Raw genomic sequence first — 19,455 nt, 5'->3', positions numbered from 1 at the left:
TAAATTGGATGCTTATCTTGCTGGGATCCTATGACCCCAGCTGACTTCCTGCCCTTTGGGCAGGGGGCTGGACTCGATCTCCTGAGGTCCCATCCAGCCCTAATGTCTATGAAATCTATGATCTAGTTTAAACTATATTTAATTAGGCTGTTTCATGGGAATTCAGTTTGCAAGTTCTCTCTTGCCACAACCCTTCATTTCTGATTATCAAGTTGTATCAAGCTCATCGGTCAATATTGGCATAACTCTCCTTTCTGCTGCTGTTCTCTTATTTTAAGCCATAATACATGAATTAGCTTATCTGTCCCTTTCCACAGATAGATTTTATATTGGTTTTGTGTCTTTTCATTTCCTTGCAGTTCATACTGTAAATGTTACTTCCATCTTTCCCTAATTCTGTAAACTGACAATGCAGCGAGAGCAGATCTAACGCGCTATACAGTTCTTGGCTATACTGATCAAATGACGCACATCTTAACAAGTAAAGGTCAAAAATAAGGAGCCATCACTCCAAGCTTCTGCAAACTCAACCAAAAGAAGCCAATGCTGGGTTGCTGAAACTGCCCTAGCCAATCTGTTAGCAGCTGCACTGGCAAACACGTTTCTTATTGCAGTTAATTTAGGAAAAAATAATTCTGAAGTTATGCTTGAGGGGTAAGCTTATCATTTTAAAATCTTGTACGCAACCAAGAAGTGACAATCTCTGAACAGGATTTTGTGTTACTTCTGCTAGCACACATTCGTTATGCTTTTAGCACGTAATCATAATCAAAAAGGTTGGCAAGGCAAATGGGATAATCCATTCCTCTGGCAGACTGAAGTGACGCTTGCTTTACTTACATGTGCTATATGCAGGCTCGCACTGAAGTGACATGATCTGGAATTTTTCCTCATCGGTTTCTACATTCAGGTTGGACAAGTACTGCTTCACCTTTCTGGCCATCTGGGCATCCTCATATAGCTTCTTGGCATTAAGGAGTGAACTGCGTCGGGCACGTTTTTTGTGAGCACCTCCTTGAACATCGAGCATATTGGAGTTTGTGCTGCCCTGGCTCAGAGACCTACAAAATAAGAGTGCAAAGCAGTCAACTTCAGGTTTGCTTCAAGACTGAGGTGCTAAGTAGAATTTGCTGAGGCAGATTAATACCAACACTCTTCAGTTAGGGCTAGTGCATGCTGATGCAAATGAGTTAGAGAGATGAATAGCATTAAAACAACATCTGTCTTAAAGTAATTTGGTAAAATTGATAGCAGCATTTTAAATCTGGAAAAGGACTGTACTCACGAAAGTGGCAAGAACCAGAAAAAAAATGCTGTGTAAGCTTCTAAACAGCTGTGCTAATGTAATGCATCTTAGTCTTGTCCTCCCAAATCCTTATTGTATCAAGCCAAGTTTGAACTGGGAGACAGATTTCCTAAAACCATTTTAAATAGTTTAAGTCATTTCACCCCTCACCCCAACTGACCAGTTCCTTGAGTCTGAACACACGTAACTCCTCAAGACTCAAATGACTACAAAGGAATAATTACTGAATTCTCCTACTGTATCACTGAGCAATCCCAAAAATATAAGAAAATACTCAATTTGTAAAAAAATAAAACCTAAAAAACAAAACCAAGGAAGGAAGTCAAGGTCTCATATATGCAAAGTTTATTATACCACTCATAAATGATTTGTTTTGGGACCTACTAAGGATGGAGATTGATTTTTTTTTTTTTTTTTTTAATTATGCTCCTCACAGAACTAGACTGACATATAGAAAACAGTACCTAGAGATGGACAGTGATATTCTAACCGCTGCTCTGGCTACCCAATCAACGTGTTTACGCCCAGACTGGACAGACCTCGTCTATGGATAACTGTGACAGTTTTTCAATACCTCTTCATTGCCTGTAAGGTCAAAGGACTATCTTTTTTGAACAACTTGCTTCAGTTGGAAGTGGGACAAAAATCACCATTTGTTTAACTAGAAGTGCCAAGGATTCATTTGACAGTTACTACTGTTGGTTACTATCCAACTTGGCTAGCTCTTCTAGCATCATAAAGTCTCACACTTTCTCAACTGTGTGAGTATAACAGAAAACCTGTCCTGGTCAATAAAAAAAAAAAAATCTGTTACAAATGTTCATCAAAGCAAACACATTGCAAGGTAACTTCTAAAACAAGCTTTAAATCAAATTTGTATAAACTATTCAAACGTGTATAAACTATGCCTAAAAGTATCCACAAGAATAAATATTTTCTTTTAAAAGTGAATTTGGTGTAAACAAATTTGTGAAGAGCAATGACTTGTTTAAGGAGTCATGCATGGCAAGATATACAGCCTCAGGTATACAGGAAGGCAAAAGGCCAAAAGATTAAATGATCTGGGTTGTCAAATAGCAATGACTCACAAAATTCACAGGAGAAGTTCAGAAGAAAGGAACCATAATTGGAAGATTCAGAAATAAGCCTATTGTTTAAAGAAAAAATTAACAGAGCTGGGCATGTTGAGCCTCAGGACAAGAAGAATAGGAGACACAGCTGTCTATTATACAAAGAATGGCATTTAATCACTTACAGAGCTCAACCACTTTCATCAAATTTAGACTAATAACAGGATCAAGATGCAAAAGGAAGTTTTAGGTCAAGTGTGTTAAAAAATAACCAAATATTTGTTACAGGCTTTCGAAGGGCACAAACTCACAAGAGGAGTTCTTGAATCATCAATGTTTCGGTGCATTCAAACCTGGTGGAGGCACCAGTCAGACATTTATAGCTAGGGAATAATGAAAGACTACCACGAACTGTATGAACTATGTAACTAGGTGATATTTTAGCAGCTCCTATCTTGCTCTATGTTGGTGGCACCTGCTATGAAGCCCTGAAACATGCATATTCTGCCTGTGGGATGTGGAAGGGATTTTTTTTTGTACTGATTATGTTACTGAAAAGCAGAGAATGCATAGGTGAAAACTAGCTTCAAACTATAAATGGGATCATACCTTTTCTTGCTTGAACATGTATGAAGGAGACCCAAAAGATTCATTATCCTTTCTATTTTTATGGGGTTTTTTTTTTTTTACTTTAGAAATTCACATTTTGAATTATTTTATGGAATACAAGCCACCAGCATTCTTTTATGGAATATGAGAATCTTTTATGGATGATCCGAGAACTAATGGATTTATGTCCTCAAAGGGACAAGAGTTGCTATTAATTTCAATTAATTTATTGATCATCCTCCTTCAGTAGCATAACTTGGCAGGGGGAGGGAATAACCAGATCAGAAGCCTCAGGTGCCACCTTTTCAGGGGAAAGGGACCAAAATATAAGTGCTGCCACAGCTAGCCAAACCACAACTGATGACAGCACGGCAATGAGTGTTGCCTTGTGCAGAGCCACTTCCCAAGGTGCCAAGCTGCCCTGTAATACTGCTGTACTGCTGCTTTCTCAAACTCCTGAAAGCAAACTTTGTGTCACATGTGTGTGTTAAGGCACAGCAGGATGAAAACTGCAGGGATGGTAGCCCCTGCTGAGGCCATGAAGCCTGACAAGTTTCAAGGAGATAGGTGCAGGGGTTTCTGGGAAACTGCACCTCAAACTGTTCAGAGCAAAACTTGTGTCACTTGTAAGTGTGAAGGCACAAAGAAAGCTCAGTTCAAACAGTGCTTTTTATGCTGTTTTTCCATCCCCCCCCAGAGCCCTGGGATTGGAAGGGACCTCAGGGAAGGATGACAGTCACTGGTCAGCTACACCGTCAATATGGAGGGCAGTCCTTCCCACCCCTCTTCCCACTCCTTGGTTTCTCTTTAGCTGCAAACAAGCACAGGTTCAAAACACAAAACTTTTTGAAACTTTTGAAACATTTCAAATGCCCTCGTTTCATTTTAAGGCCGTTTCAAAGCCTTTCGTTTCATTCCGATTTCGCTGTTTCAAGCTCAAAACAAGTCAAAACAGCGTCAAAACGAAACAGATAGCGAAATTTTGCACAGCTCTATTATACATCCAAAACTCCCAATGAAGCCAATGAGGATTTTGCAATGTGCCTCAAATGCAAGCCATGATACTTTGGAAGTCTGGTTTAAAAATACAAGATATTGCAATTAACAGTTATAACTGGACCCCATATTTTGAGAGGATTGTAAATTTTGCTAGCCCAACACATGTATACAGTATAAAACAATGCATGTTGGTTTAAACTTTTCAGACAGATTTTAAAAGCTGTTTTACTTTTTTTCAAAAATAGTTTTCATTTCACTGTAACTGGACATCATTTTTTTATTCTGCAGTAAATTTCAGTTAAAGCAAAACTTATCTATAATATGAAGGCAACACAGGATCTTTATACCACAGGTATAAAGTTGACTGAAAAAAGTTTACCACCTTGTTTCTGTTTCCCCCTATGTCTGTATACCAAAAATAAGTATTGTAGGGTTAATAAAATGCATGCTGTATTTCAGAAGCATGCACTAATGAGAAGGATGCAGTATGTTAAGAGTTTGCATAACCTTTATTTTATCTTAGTTGCATTCATCTCTACACTTACCCCAAACTCCTCCACCTCTTCTTCCTGTAAGCAAGAGCCATATACATTGAAGCATGTATTTGAACAGAAAAGCACAGGAAAAATATCACAGTTGAGAGTCAGGAAGAAAGATGTAGACAGGAAAGTCCAGAAAAGAAAAATTTCTATCAGGCAAAAATACTTCTCAAACAATAACACAAGACTTTAATGGAACAGTTGGGCAGGACACTTTACAACACTAGAATGGATACAGACGAACATACAGTAGGCTTTTCAGTTTTAAACCTTCATATTTAAAACTAAACTCCAGTTAAATTTTCACATTAAATAGCCCCCACAAATGAGTTTACTTTGTGGATGACAGTTTTGTATTTTTTAGAGCTTTGATAGCTTTGTATTTTTCAGAAAAGTTCAAACTGCAGTAAGTATAACAAGATTAATTTAATTTAGTGCAGTATGACCATTCTAATCTTAATGGGTAACAAGACCCTTACAAGTGGATATTATGCTTTTTCATTTTGATTTGCTGAAAAAAATTGCCAAATAAATGCTGGAGAATTAGATGCCCTATCCTAATTTGGTAATAAACTTGTCAAAAGACTTGAATTAGCACTTCTTGTTCATTTGTGTTCTACAAACAAAAACGTTTCACAGGAGAGGGAAACCAATTGACTAGGACAGAAGCAACAATGCAAATGAATGTAAATGAACTGAAAACAATCTTTTCTCCATTAATTTCAGATTCTACTTGTAACAATAGTGCACTAAGCATGTTTTGAGAGCATTTTGATAGTTAAATTGATAACTAATAAGCACGTTGTAATTTAGAAACATAAAAACTAAGTATTTATTGATTATTTTTAAATATAATAATTAAACTATTAACGAAGCATTTAGCGAACAAGGGAAATGTTTATAGACCCAATCTGTACATATGTTTTACGCATATAACAAAGGGTTTTTATGCCACTAATTCATCAAGTGAATTATTTTTGAGCTTTTTATATTGTTTTAAATATGGATGCTTATTTGTTCACACTATCATGAAAATGAACTCCCGCTCTGGAAAGTGAAGATCTTCAAAACGTCATAATAAGTCTTCACATGTGTACCTTAGTACTTTCATATTAAATTTACTCTACTTTCTAGTAAAACTGTGCTTTTTTCAAACTGTCAACCTGGAAGTTTCACCCAGAGAAACAAAGGTCAAGCTGGCAACCATTAATGTAAAACTTCTGCAGGCAAAACTCTGCCTGAGAATCTTGTTTCCTCTCATTAGGGCTTCATTTATTCCAATATGTTATTGCCTTCAGTTACACAGATGTAACTGAGGATGTAATTTGAAGACAATTAAGACTGCACAGGTGGCTCATCAATGGGAACTTCGTTAACATTCTCACTGATGATGCATGAGGTGTAATATAGTCCGTATTGCTCCCTCAAAACTGTTCTTGTTTTGAAGGATACATCAGTAAAACCCCATTTTCTCCCTGCTAAAATAACCCAAGTAATCCTATACCTATTGAGTATATGCAGAGCAGATCTCCTGACCCAGATGCTCATCACGTCATTTTCAAAGTCATAAAAAGTTAATTATTCAGTTTAGAGCATCCCCCTTGATCCGGCTGCTGCTAGTCACACAACAGCACTTGCGGCTTGCCCAGCACAAGCTAATTTGGCAAGCTGCAATAAGGCAGGGCATGAGGAATGCACATAGCATCTCCATGGATCACATGACTCAAGCACATTACACAATTGGCACAAAGTAGCTGCTGCTTCTATTGGAGCCAATGGATTGTGAGCAACTTAACAGCTGTCTGGGGCCAAAAGTGTAAGTGGCAGTGATCTGATTTACAGTCCATATGCATACAGCATATAGAGAATGATGTTGTTATTACTGCTGCTGTGGCTGCTACTACTACTGCTAACAAAACCCTCTTCACCTATCCTCTGACCAATTATAACTGGAAGAATGTTCCTGGGCCACATAATGAAATTAATACTGTATTTTGCTACTATACCTCAAGATACTGGTCACGTTACAGATAATCACCACCAATATTTGTGCTTAAAAGCATGTTAAATAAATATACATATATGCTAATTTTACCATGTCCCATTTCAATCATATTTTTTAATTTTAAATCTAATCACATTCTGCATAGGTAAGTCCTAGATGGAACCTTAAAACCTGGCCCAAATTAACCATTAATTGCTTTGTTGAAGGGAGAGCTATCTGTGTTAGTTTTAAAAATAAGCTAAACCATTTAATTTTAGTAGCATTAATGGTAACACCATAATTCAACTTCCGTTGGTACACATTTCAGTTTGGTATGTATTAATGAGAAATGAAATTAGTGGACTGTAAAACAAATTCATGCACATATACAAACCAACATCCCTACCCACAGTATCAAAGCCATTTTTAATCCTTTTTTTTTTTTTTTTTTTAATTGCGCACCTTTGCCTGAACATTACAGCTGGATCCATGTTAGCAGAGGTCATTCTGATAACTTGTCGGATTTCTTTGGCAATCATTCTGAGTTTCTCAAAATTTACCAGGCCGTCCACTTTGGAATCATTTCCTGTGCAATTTAAAACACAGACAAAAAGTATAAGCAATACACAGACCTTTTCTAATAACATATTATCAATTCAAACATCAGTCAAAATCAGAAAGTAGTATAGTGGCAAAGCAGACGTGCCAGTTAAGCCCACTCAAAGTAATTTAGAAAGGCTAGCTCTGCCCTTGTTAGACCAATTCTAAGGTGGCAGCTGTCAGTAGGAGGAACATGGAATAACTTGACTAGGAACAATTTATCTTCATATGTTACATAAATATACAACTGACATCAGCAATGTTTGCCCTTTTAAAATTACTTCAAACAATTCTGTGGCATTCTGTAGATATGGCTTATTTGATATCCTTCAATGTTGACTATTTGTAAATGGAAAACAGTGTTAAAAAGGACATGTTGTAAATAAATGGGAGTATTTTGAGTAGGAAGTGGTGCATCCTGTTAACTTTCTGCAAGCCACAATATGAAAGTAACCCCACAAATATTACAGTAGAAACATATCAGAAGTAGTCTGATTATTGCTTAGCATGATCAAAAGCTCTTCCATCCCAACACTGGAGGTAGTGAAGTTTCAAGCATAGTTTTACAACATTAAACATTTCCACTGATTTTTTCTCAAGGATCAACCTCTTCTATTATGCATTCTACATTATATTTACTTTAGTTGGATCGATAGAGAGATAGAGGGTGCATCATACCACTGGTTTCTTCTTAGTCATTTTCTACAGACCATTGGACAATGAGGAATAAAGGGTTAAAGTGTTATTCAATGTCTTGCTATATTACTTCCGTACGTCTGGAATTACCTTCATGTAGAAATGTAATATCTTTCTTGACAACAGGGAAGAGTGGAATAATTGGAGGCTGCATGCTCTGACTGCTAAGAATGTTGCGGTATTTTGCCATGTTTCTAGATGGATCAAAAAGATCCTGAAGGTCTCTGAAATGCTTTTCATACTTGCTTGGTAATTTTTCCCAGGTACCTCTGAGTCGTGCAACCGATGCCAGATTTAGCCCACTGTAAAAAGAGATATATTTTACATTAAAAGCTAAGTAGGATTTGTGGCATTCAGAAAGGTGAAAAAGGGCTGTTTTATTTAGGCAAAATAGATTTTCACAAAGTTGACCTGAAATCTGAGTGCTTCCTATACTGCCAGTATGTTATGAATAAACCACAGCAAGTGAAAATGAAAGTATAACAGTTGTTTCATAAAACACTAGTAACAAGTACATTTCTAAAACAATCTATTACAATTATATATTACCAATGGCCATGTAACTTAGTAACCATTTTATGCCTGTAAAAATCTATACCACAGTAAGTCTAGAAAGGATGAAAAGTTAATGAGGCAATTAGGAGGTCTAGTTGGAGTTACAGTTACAGTAGCAAACCAAGTGTGTGTAGCAGCACTCGGAGAATTTTAAAAGCAGATCAGAAGACTTTTAGATAAAGTACTGATGATTCAGTAGAAACGATAGAAATATTAAATCTTGTTACTGCATCTTTGATTTTTTTCCCTGATCACTGTAAAATACTCCCAGAGACTGTAGAGAGGTGTCAATTTTAGAAACTAAATTAAAATGTCCATCCTTTATGGCATAATTGCTGAAATATCAGCTTACTTTAATAACTTCCTTGTTAGAGAGTGCTATATAGCCCCCATAGTTGCAAAATAGCAAGTGGAGTGCTATTCTGAATCAGGTATCAACAAAAGTATAGGGTGAATCCTGATTTTCCAGAATCTCTATTGTCTAGGTTAAGAAGCAGAACGCACAGCAATCTATTCAGAGAGCTGGTTAAACTTTGCAGTGCTGGCAGGTAAAAAAAAAATTGGCTTTGATGCATTCCCTGAACACATCTGGAAGGACAAATAGGTCATTTATATAGGAGTAGAACGGTTTAAAAAAGGAAGAAATATTACAGCTGCCAAGAAAAGGATAGCTTGCCCCTTGCGCTCTCTGCCCCTCTCCCCTACATGCCCTTCTTACCATAGGAAGTGGTGTTTCATTTCAGGAGATGTACTATTTGAGTTTGGAATCCACCAGTATTGCTCTTGGGCACCATTAGGCGGGGACCTAAATCAGTTACATTCAGCCGCAGCCCCGTAACCTGTTTTCTCAAGTATCTGACCAGAACAAAACATGTATGTACACTGCATAATTTAACAATACACAGCGGTCACATTTAACCTGTTGCTTTTGAGTCACTAAACTATGGTTTGCAGTTATTGACCATGATGATATCTCCCTATGAAAGCCAAACCTTCTCCTTTCATAAGTCTCAAGCAGATCTTAGGAAGACGCCAAAAAATTAAGCCTCCTTTAAATATGACAAAAAAGGAATTACCTATAATTTTGCTTATGCATTTTTTTTTTTACCTATACTCCCACAGAAATCACTGGCACAAAAAATATGGTCTCATTTTTTTTTTTTAAAGACCATAACTGAAATTGGGATGCATTCCTTTTCCCCATCACTATGCATAACCTAGACGAGCAGATTAAGGCAATTAAATGCTGCACCACATTAAGTCAGGGAGTGAATAGCTTCTATCACTATGGCCAAAGGACACTACTGGAATTATGGAAGCACTTCTCATCCTTGACCCCCCCACTGCAAAGTGGGAATACACTTGCTTGCAACCCATCAAGTGTGCACATCCAGAGCTGCCTGCATGACCACCTAGGTCCTAGATGTATTGGCCAGATGGGATGGGTTGCAGATTTTCCCTTCTCTGTGCCTCTCTGCAATTTGCCACTGGCCTCTCTCATTGGATGCAGTGGGAGAAAGACTCATTGCTCTTTACTCACTCCTCTCTTACAGGCACTCATGCAAGGCAGGGTGTTGGCCTTTAATACATTATCAGCACTCATTTCTAGCCCCACAGAAGTGACTGAATTGAATTCTGGGATGTCAAAAGCAGTTAAACACAGACAATAATCAAGACATATTTTGTTTGTGAAATAATTTGGCAGCCCTACAGAAAAGACAGCATCCTCAAAATGGGCTTATTTGTCTATTCTTCTAAATGATTACCACATTAAATCCTTTAAATGTGAACAGTATTTTCAATTAGTACAGTTAAATCTTCCAAAGAATAGTTAATCCTCCAGCTGCAATATGGTTTTCATGATAAAACTTTTTAAAACCTTCCATTATAGTAAAATAGCCAAATTATAAAATCGATGAAACAATTTAATCCTTTAAGTGCTATATTATTTTTTCCCAGAAATTTCATTTAGGAAAACAAAGCTGTTAACCCTGTAACAGCAACAGATTATGGCTTTTTACCTCTAGCTCACTACTTAAAGACCAACCTGAAAGGGCTCAAGCTATAAAGAGTGATAAAAATCACACTATTGTCCTTGAGAAGAAACGCTGAAAGTGGTTAAGGTAGAAATTAATCCCAATCTTCTAATCACGATGAAAATTTCGTAAACGCTCAAGGCATTGTAAATCTGCATTTTATCTGCTTATTGGTTTGTGCAAGGAACTACTAGTATAAGTATAGTTCTCAGTTTTAACAGTCTTTTGTGACAGTGATGGGTTTACAAAGCTTGAGCAGAAGACAATCCCTTTTAGTGGTTTCTTGTATGTGCATTCACAGATTATTAATGAAAAGGCTACAAAATATCATTTTTGGTATCAAATTCTGCACACAGGTGATACCACAATTCTTTTCAATCAATTTATCAAATTGCTAGCAATAATAACAGCAAATGGTGAGTAAATAAATGGATTTGTATTCACTATATTTTAATAAGCCTTACTTAAGGTAGGCTTGTACTGTGCTTGATGCCTTTTGTCATTTTCTGAAACAATAATTTGCTCCAGTTTGTCACAATACTTTTAATGGCCTTTAATCATAACAGTAATCTGCTTAAAACACAGTTACTATTTTTAGGGATACAGACAAGAACTATAAAATGTGCTAGTTTTACTGTCAGATTTGAACCATTATGATTCTCAAATACAATCTGCTGCAAATTTTCTCATACAATTCTGGTCTGCTAGTTTAATAACATCACAGAGGTGTAGATGGGGTACTTGCACATAACATCCTAGTGCCCACAAATATCCAGAGCAGTTCAACATTAACACAAAAGGACAGTCCTAAAAAAGTGTTGAAAATCTAAACAACGGAGCATTCTGTATAGATCAGAACACAAAGGAGGAAAAACCTTTGCTATTTTGTAAATCATGCAAAAATAAATCTAGAATATGATTTAAGCTGCAAAATAAGGCACACCTGAAATCATATAATATATTTTTTATCGTTCTAGTCATATTACAAGATTATAGAAAATGTGTAAGTGAGCATGCTACTTGATACAGGACTTATGGTCTTAGTTTGACAGGTCACAGCAGCTCACACTGTATTCTTAGGCTGATATTTTCTACAGAAAATGATGAAAATAATAAACATATAGCAAAACAACCGATAAGGTAGGAACCTCATTGAGTCTTAAATTCCCGAAGGGAAGAGAATGGTTCAGTGCGGCCTCTTGCATGTAAGGCATACAAGGTAAGAAGGGACAAGCTTGAGCTGGGATAGTTGTCAGTACTAATGCAATTTAGGAGGATTTTGTTTTCATAGAACTACTTAATGTAAAAAATGACTACGGGTAACACTGACCCACTACTGTAATAGTTTGAAGTGGCAGACATGGCCCTATGGATGTAAGGGAATATATACTTTCAATAAAACCACCTGCAGTATACCTCAGGACACTAAGGAAAAATGGCTTCAATTACTGTATCAGAGTTGGCAAGTCTCTTAACCTATAACAGCTCAGTCTTAAAGATGGATCATGAAATGAAGGGGAAAAAAACACCTCTGTATATGCCACTTAGATCTCTTTACACATTTACAAGGTCTAGTCCTAGGTGTCCCATCTGGTATGCTTTAGCTAGAGGCTACCTTCCTTCTCCATGCTAAGCCTCTCTCTCTAGACCTGGAAAGAGAAACTCCCAAGACAGTTTTCTTAAAAGCCTTTACTTCTCCCAGGGGATCCCTAAAGTTATATATTTCTTTATACGTGCATAAGCAGTACACAATGCAGTCACAGCCCTAAGTGTCCTACAGTATGACATAAAAGATTTGTTCATGTAGATCATAGAGCATGATCATAGAAGTGATTTGTTCATGTAGATCATAGAACATGATCATAGAAGCAGACATGGCTTTGTAAATTAGGCTAAAGCAGGGGCGAGCAATTATTTTGGGCGGAGGGCCACTCACTGAGTTTTGGCAAGCCATGGAGGGCTGCATGACAGGCAGCCAGGCGCAGATAAATACTAATATTCTAAATTTTTTAGGGGCCCCATGGGCCGGATAGAATGGGCTGGTGGCTCACATCTGGTCCGCGGGCCATATTTTGCCCACCCCTAGGCTAAAGAAATTAAAGAGGAAAGGAAAGAACTTCAAATACAGTATTCTCAGAAACAGTATTTGTATTGGACTGAAATAAAAATCAGTCCAGAGAGAAGTTCTTTACCTTTTTCTGACAAATGACAGTGCCTTACACAGGTGGACATACTCATTTGACTCATGCAATCAAGTTGCATATGCTGGCAATAAGACACTGACCCCAAATGTAAAAGACGACCCTGCATTTGCTAAAAGGAGAGAACAGAAATGAAGGTGGAGTGCCTGGGAAGAAAAAGAAACGAAATTAAAATGAGCAGATTTAAGGTAAAACAGACTGGAGGAAGTTTGAGGGAAGAGAATATACAGATAGAAAAAAGAAAATAACCTCGTTTCAGGTTTGCTTCAAATGCACAGGAAGAAAGTAATACTGAGTAAGAAAAGGGGGAAAAGAAAGTAGATTCAAAGGTTCAAGAGTGCTTATGACCTGGAGAAGCAAAACAACCACAGAAAGCAGCAGGCACTTGAGGTTGAGGTTCACGGAAAGCAGCAGGCACTTGAGGTTGAGGTTCTTGAGGTTTGTTGAACTAAAGTTTTTTCCAGTTCTATGTTCTCTTTCCCTGTTTATCATCACTACATATAGACAGGAAAGCCTGGGTAACAGGTAAGGAATAATCACGTGAACCACAGCACAAACATGGAACAGGAGGAATTTTTTGATAATGGAAGAGACTGTAATGAAAGGATGAGAACCGTGGCAGGTCTTTTAAAATGGAATTGTGCTTGCACCACTCCAAGTTATAACCGTGCAAACAGTGTAAGTTAACAAACTTGCATTTGCTACCGTGCATAGGATACAACTGCAATTTAATAAGAATAAAAAACAATATCAGATGTCCAAAAAACTGTCAAAAGTATAGTGCATTACCTTATAACTGCAAACATGGAATTGAAGTTTTTGCATTCTCGACAGTGGAGGGCAATTTTAATGAAATGTTTAATAATTTTCATTCTTTTGAGCTGGTTGGGCTCTGTTAAAATTTCTGTGGCAACCCAAAATGTCTCTTGGTTAATGACATCCTCAAATTGTTTCAGGTGAGCATTTCCTGTTTTCGAGTCCAGCTTAAAAAGGTCATCAATGTATTCAGTAGGCTCAATGTTGCGAAATAATTCGAAGTCTCTCATTGAAAGCTGAGTTGCCACTTCAATGGTGCTCAGCTGAAGAAGAGATATTTGACTCTCTCTGAGCAGTTCTTGGGCATCTTCATCTGAGCATAAGGTCTCTGTTTCCATATTGTTTTTCAGATAATACCTAAATATAAATTGTACAGTATAAAAAATTAAATTTAGAGTGGCCTTTCTCTGAGGTTCTGACAGCACAAATAAATTTAACATTACCATTTGAGGTAGGCACTATCCTAACTTCAGAGATGTACAAACCAGACTCTTACAGTGACAGAACAAGGAATAACAGCACAGGACAGCTCTCAGTATCAGGCTCCAACTCCTGCACAAGACTGTTATTGTCAAAATAAAATCTAGTTTTCAACTACTTAAAGCCATTTTAATCCTTTTTTCACTTCACCATTCACTTGTTCATATACACAGTTGTTTAGATAATAGCCTCTCTCATCAGCAAAAGGTCAGTATCTTTGCCAATTTACAAATGCAGCAGTAAATTAACATTTTAGACAGACGTTGGTCCCAAGAAACACTGAGATCTTGATGTTATATTTTTTCCCAGCTTTAAATGGAAAATGTCATATTAGTAGGGTGCATAAAAAACAAAGTAGTAGGGAAAGGAAAAGGTACGGAGAAAAATCACTTTCATGGTCCAAAGGAGATGACTTACAAATCTCTTTCATAAACTCTCACTGCTATCTGGCAAAGATGACCAAACAGAATTTTCTAGTTTATCATATTTTTCCTGGTCTGGATCAAGTCATCGGTCAAAGAGCTGAAACCCGTTGTGTTTGAGAGAATACTCAGAATAGTTTGCACAAGAATGGAATGATTTAGCAATATCAGTCCACAGCAATAGTACATTTTAGAAAAAGAAACTTATTGATAAGGTAAATATCACCATATTATACATTATTCCCTTTTTAAATGGGAACCACCATACATCTTCTTCTCATCAGCTGAAAGGGGTTGTGATCCAACGGCTGACTATTTCACTGCTTTTGTAGTGTTGAAGTAATACTGTAGCCATGAAGGATTTTTGTGGGTGGTATTTTTTTTTTTTATAGGATCAATTGCATGGCTGGGATGGACCTAGACCAGCTTTGGAATGCAAGACACCCTTCTTCAGGTCTGAGTTCAGACCTGACAACAAGCTCTCTCAAATACACTGCATCCTTCCTCATGTCTGAGCTCAGATCTGAAGACGAATGCGCTGCATCTGAAAGCTTACCCAAGTCAATTCCAACCAAAAACTTGGTCTACTAAAAGATACTGCTTGCCTTTGATTTTTTTAAAATGATAAACAATATTTTCCTTGTATCATCTGAATACTTAACAGCCAGATTGTCCAAGTACAACTTGGTTATGTAGTCTCTGTCTCGGGATAACATTGTAGCCATTACAAAAATGACTGCAGGAGGACTCGCTTCTATGACCACAATTGTTTGTATAGGAGAAAAAGTACTGTATTTATGCTTCTTTTTTAAACTCAGTTTGAGAGTCCAGAAACAGATGCACTACCAGAAAAGCTGTGTTGCTAATGCCTGATCCATTAGGAAAGAAAGTTCCAGGAGTTGTTAGCATTTATGAGTTCCTACCCAAATATAGTAAGTAGCTGAAGGACACCTTCCTCCTAGTGCTGACAAATGGCACTGGAATTCAGTGTAATTCTACAATTTTACAGATGCAAAGCATCAGAAATCATAAGTACCAGAAGGCAGAAATACATTACTATCGCCTTCAGGTAACAGTAATGTATTTCAGGCCTTCTTTCCCCTGCTCTAAGTGTGCCTGATATTCCAATTATGTACTGAATTGATGCATGAAACATTTTTCTGACATAAAAGCAGGAAAAAGTATGTGTCAAATTCAGTAAGTGGATAATGCTCTATAATTACAGTTCAAAATAATTCCAGGCTACTCATTTGCACATTACCTAGGGCAGTAATTCTGTTCGTAAGTTTGTATACCAAAGTACACGGCTATGTTTTTAACAGTTCTCCAAAATACAGAGGCTTTTCTGAACTTTCTCTTCCAATCTGAATTAGGATTCTTCTCTCCGATATGTTTTTTTCAAATGCTTCAACGTTAAAGGACACGAAAACCCAACCAAAAAAAAAAACCAAGGGCACATTTACCTTCCATTGAGCTGAATCCTGTCTGCTAATTTTGAGAACTGATCTGGAAGCCTTCTTTGTTTGATGACTCCCTCAGGACTAACAGACACCTCACAGAGAGAGTAGGTCTCTGATGCACCTGTCAAGTTGAATTCATGCACAGCATGACTCACAACTTCTTTTGCCGTAGTGTCTTTGCTGATGATAATGTAACAACTCTGTTGATCTGCTTTGAAAACTCTAATAACTTGATCTGGAATATCTAAATGCAAGAAAAATACCTTTAAAATGCAAAGCTACTACAGAGAAAAGATAAAAAGAGGTCTGATGTATTATACAGCAGCAAAAAAAAAGAAGAACCCCCTATCCCATAATCTTGATGTACATGTTCATTAACAAACGTGTAAATGTTTATTTAAAAATTTACAAAAAAAAAAAAAACACAGGATGAATTGTAATCTCACTTAAAACACCAAATAATTTTCTTTTTCTGGTATGACCACGTGCGTGCTGCAGCACAAACCACCTATTGCATTTTTTCTGCTTTGCACATTGTCACCTTAATTGACAGAAAGGAAAATCTTATAATTTGCATGCAAGCTTTCTAAAAAAAACTCTAAAAAACAAACAAATAAAGCCATACCAGAAAAATGTTCATATTCACAGCTTCAGAGTATTTTTTTCTGTTTTAAGGCTCTGATCTGTAGAACACCCCAGCCAAAAAGATAGCTCTTTATTCCGCATTTATTTACAATACTTAATATTTAGAAAATAACTGTTCTTTATGCAGATTATAACAGGAAATAAATGTCTCATTAATCAATTAAGTTCCCGGTTTAATTTACTGAGTCATGTTCCTTGTGAACAATTCTCTTTCAGTTGAATATATTTAATTACAATTATTCAGTAGTTATGGTTAATTTATTAAAGCACACCTTTCTGAGGTGGAAAAATCATGTCCTTTAAAATGGAACAGACACCCCCCACCCGCCATTTTCTGTTTATAAACTGACAACCATTCAATCTGGCACTTTTTTGTAGAACAAAAAAAAGAAAGAGGGAAGATACTTTTATAACAACTGGAATTGTGACTATATTGTCTCAGAAGAGTCAGCTATCATTCCTTCTATCTCAGGATTATTTAGAACTAATTCTTGGAAAAAACATGTAATTGGCCCCATCAGATATTCAAACCTCTACTATAAAGAGACCTATGCTCGCTTTTTCTCCTACTGAAATTTGACCAGGCTTTACTTATTTATTGCCCCTGAGGGGCAATTTAAATCCAGGGGTAGCGGTGTGCCATCTCACGCAGAGCGTGTGAACTCATGTTGAACTGTCTGGTCAGGGATCACAAGGCAAGGCACATAATGCCTATGGTGAAAGAAATGAAGAGGCATCTTCAACAGATGAACCAAATATTTTCTCTATAAAAATACTTTGACTTATATACCTAGATTTTTACAGTGGCACCAATACTGTAGTACTTGGGAGGCAGAGTAAAAGAGGATTCTCTCTCTCTCGATATCTATATAGATATCTGTAGCTATATAGATATAAAATCCTCTTTTACTCTGCCACCCAATACTACAGTATTGGTGCCACTGTAAAAATCTAGGTATATAGGTATATAAATATAATCCTTCTTTACTATTATATACTAATAATATATATATTATTTATATGAAGACTTGACTACGCTATCCCTTAACTTCTCCATTTTTTTCCATTTAATGAGAAAAAGGAAATCAGCTCAGGTGAACACACAACTCTGAGATTTTGAACTTTGGTTCAGCCATGACCAACAATACCTGTGGTAGAAAGTGTCATGGTTTCTGAAATAGAAGATGAGTAGTCATTTGCGATTTGATACTAGCAGGTTTATACAGCTGAAAGAAAAAGAAGTCTCAGCAGCAGCTGTAATCAAGGTGAAGATGGGGAGAAAATAAGTATTAAGAAAATGGTTTTCTAAAAAAGAAGTGCTGAGTACTGTTAAAGGCAGATAAGGTTCTTTGGGTAAACCTGGTATCTTTTATTAGACCAACTGAAATAGCTGGAAAACTTCTTCATTGCTTTTACTAACCTTCCCACTATTATGAAGGTTTATAGTAATACTTCTCTAGCTGGCTGAAGAGGATCCAAAGAATTTTAAATGTTTCACGCAGCCGAGGGAGTAACAATAAAAAACAACTTTTTGATAAAAATAGGTTTTTTGTTTTCTTTGTTTTTTGGGGTTTTTTTAAAAAACAAAAGTCCTCATTTAAAAGGGAAAGTGGTAAGGAAGGCAGTGTTGGAGAGCATTCTGAGCACGGTCTGGCTGGTGGCTTGGTATGTGTAGTGCTTGCCTAGGAAGTAGGAAATGAAGGTTCAAATCCCTTTGGATGGGGGGGGGGACTGAGAACCCCACTTGCCCACTGACTGAAAAGTGCTCTAGCTACTGGTTAACTATTGAGCTAAAAAAGGGCATGGTCCTTCTCCCCCAGCCAGCAGGTACATGAGAAGGGCAAACTATTTTACACAGGTAAACTGTGAAAGCACCAAAACTTTCAGTTATGTAGCTATCATATAGGCACATGAAGGTGAAACAGGATTTGCCCCTTTATGTTTACCCCTAGTAAAAAAACCTGGTATTGTTGAAGAAAGCCTGACAATTTACACATATTATGAGATTAATTTTCAGTTTTATGTTTAGAATTTATATACAGGTTTCTAGCTTTCATTATACAGAGTTGTGCCAGCTTGTATTTGTGACCCCATGAAGAGAGTTAAGTAGATAAAACTGAAAACTGAATTTTCACAGCAGCCATTTTATTATTTTTGGTGTTGGCCTCATTCTGCAACTATTTTTATGTCTTCATTAGGACTGTTAATGAAAGGATGCTAACCTCTGCAGCAAATCATCCTGATTCCCCCCAATCTTTCTGCCACCCAACAAAATAAATACTTGGTTTAATTATGAAATGCTCATGCAGCACACCTTTCGAATACATAAGCAAATACTGTCACAAACTTGTTCACTTCAACAAATAAGATATGCAAGATAAAGTTTAGATACCAGTAAGGCAAAATACTTACAGTAAAAACCAACAGCTGCAGACACCAAAAAGAAAAACAAATAAAATCCATTTAAGTTAATTTTTAAAAAATCAAGATCTAGACATAACTAAACTAATAATAATCAGAAACATGTAACATTCAAAAATGACTTTACACCTACTACAGACAAATCTGAATTATGAATAGGTTTTAAAAGACTAGTTAGCTACAGCTCATGACTATGGAAAAACCTACCCAAGTTTTAAATGAAGATGCTCAGGGAAAATGCACGGTTCTCTTGTAAGTAGTAAAAATGAATTTGCAGCAAATGCAAAGGGTGTTGTCACAGATATGTAAGCATAAAAATGTACACGTACACATCCCTTTTAAAAGAGATCTGCAAACTTACATAAATCTAAGTCTTAGCCATAAGGCATTTGACAGAACATATAGTTATACATAGAACTTATATTGGCAATAGGGAAACATGATTCTGACTTGACATGTTTACAGGCAACATACAATCAGATACCTCCTACAGTCACCCACTACTGTATTCCTGCAGCAGCAATGCAGAGGGCACAAAGTTAAAAACTAAAAATATTTCTTTGAGGGTTTTTTCTGTTTCATAATATATACTTGATTGATTTTAATGCTTATAAAA

The 19,455-nt window shown here is 36.7% G+C and overlaps 1 protein-coding gene across 8 annotated transcripts in view; it reads right to left on the bottom strand.

Moving 5' to 3' along the window:
- The window catches only part of RAPGEF6 (Rap guanine nucleotide exchange factor 6), a 229,346-nt gene that overhangs the window by 27,307 nt on the left and 182,584 nt on the right, over positions 1 to 19,455 (bottom strand). For 4 of the 8 annotated variants that reach the window (XM_019535060.1, XM_019535055.1, XM_019535056.1 and 1 more), the window contains 7 exons: positions 18,831 to 18,845; positions 15,777 to 16,017; positions 13,385 to 13,768; positions 7,894 to 8,105; positions 6,970 to 7,093; positions 4,530 to 4,553; positions 841 to 1,061 (listed from right to left, as the gene is read on the bottom strand). In XM_019535060.1, the coding sequence (XP_019390605.1) occupies positions 841 to 1,061; positions 4,530 to 4,553; positions 6,970 to 7,093; positions 7,894 to 8,105; positions 13,385 to 13,768; positions 15,777 to 16,017; positions 18,831 to 18,845 (1,221 nt within the window). The remainder of the gene's footprint in view (positions 1 to 840; positions 1,062 to 4,529; positions 4,554 to 6,969; positions 7,094 to 7,893; positions 8,106 to 13,384; positions 13,769 to 15,776; positions 16,018 to 18,830; positions 18,846 to 19,455) is intronic. The other 4 variants (XM_019535062.1, XM_019535057.1, XM_019535058.1 and 1 more) reach the window with 3 other exon arrangements.

Source organism: Crocodylus porosus, unplaced genomic scaffold (assembly GCF_001723895.1).
Source record: "Crocodylus porosus isolate Cpor-Errol unplaced genomic scaffold, CroPor_comp1, whole genome shotgun sequence".
NCBI classification, from domain to species: domain Eukaryota; kingdom Metazoa; phylum Chordata; order Crocodylia; family Crocodylidae; genus Crocodylus; species Crocodylus porosus.
The sequence above is the reverse complement of the archived record's forward strand: the minus strand, read 5'-3'. Positions and strand labels throughout refer to the sequence as shown.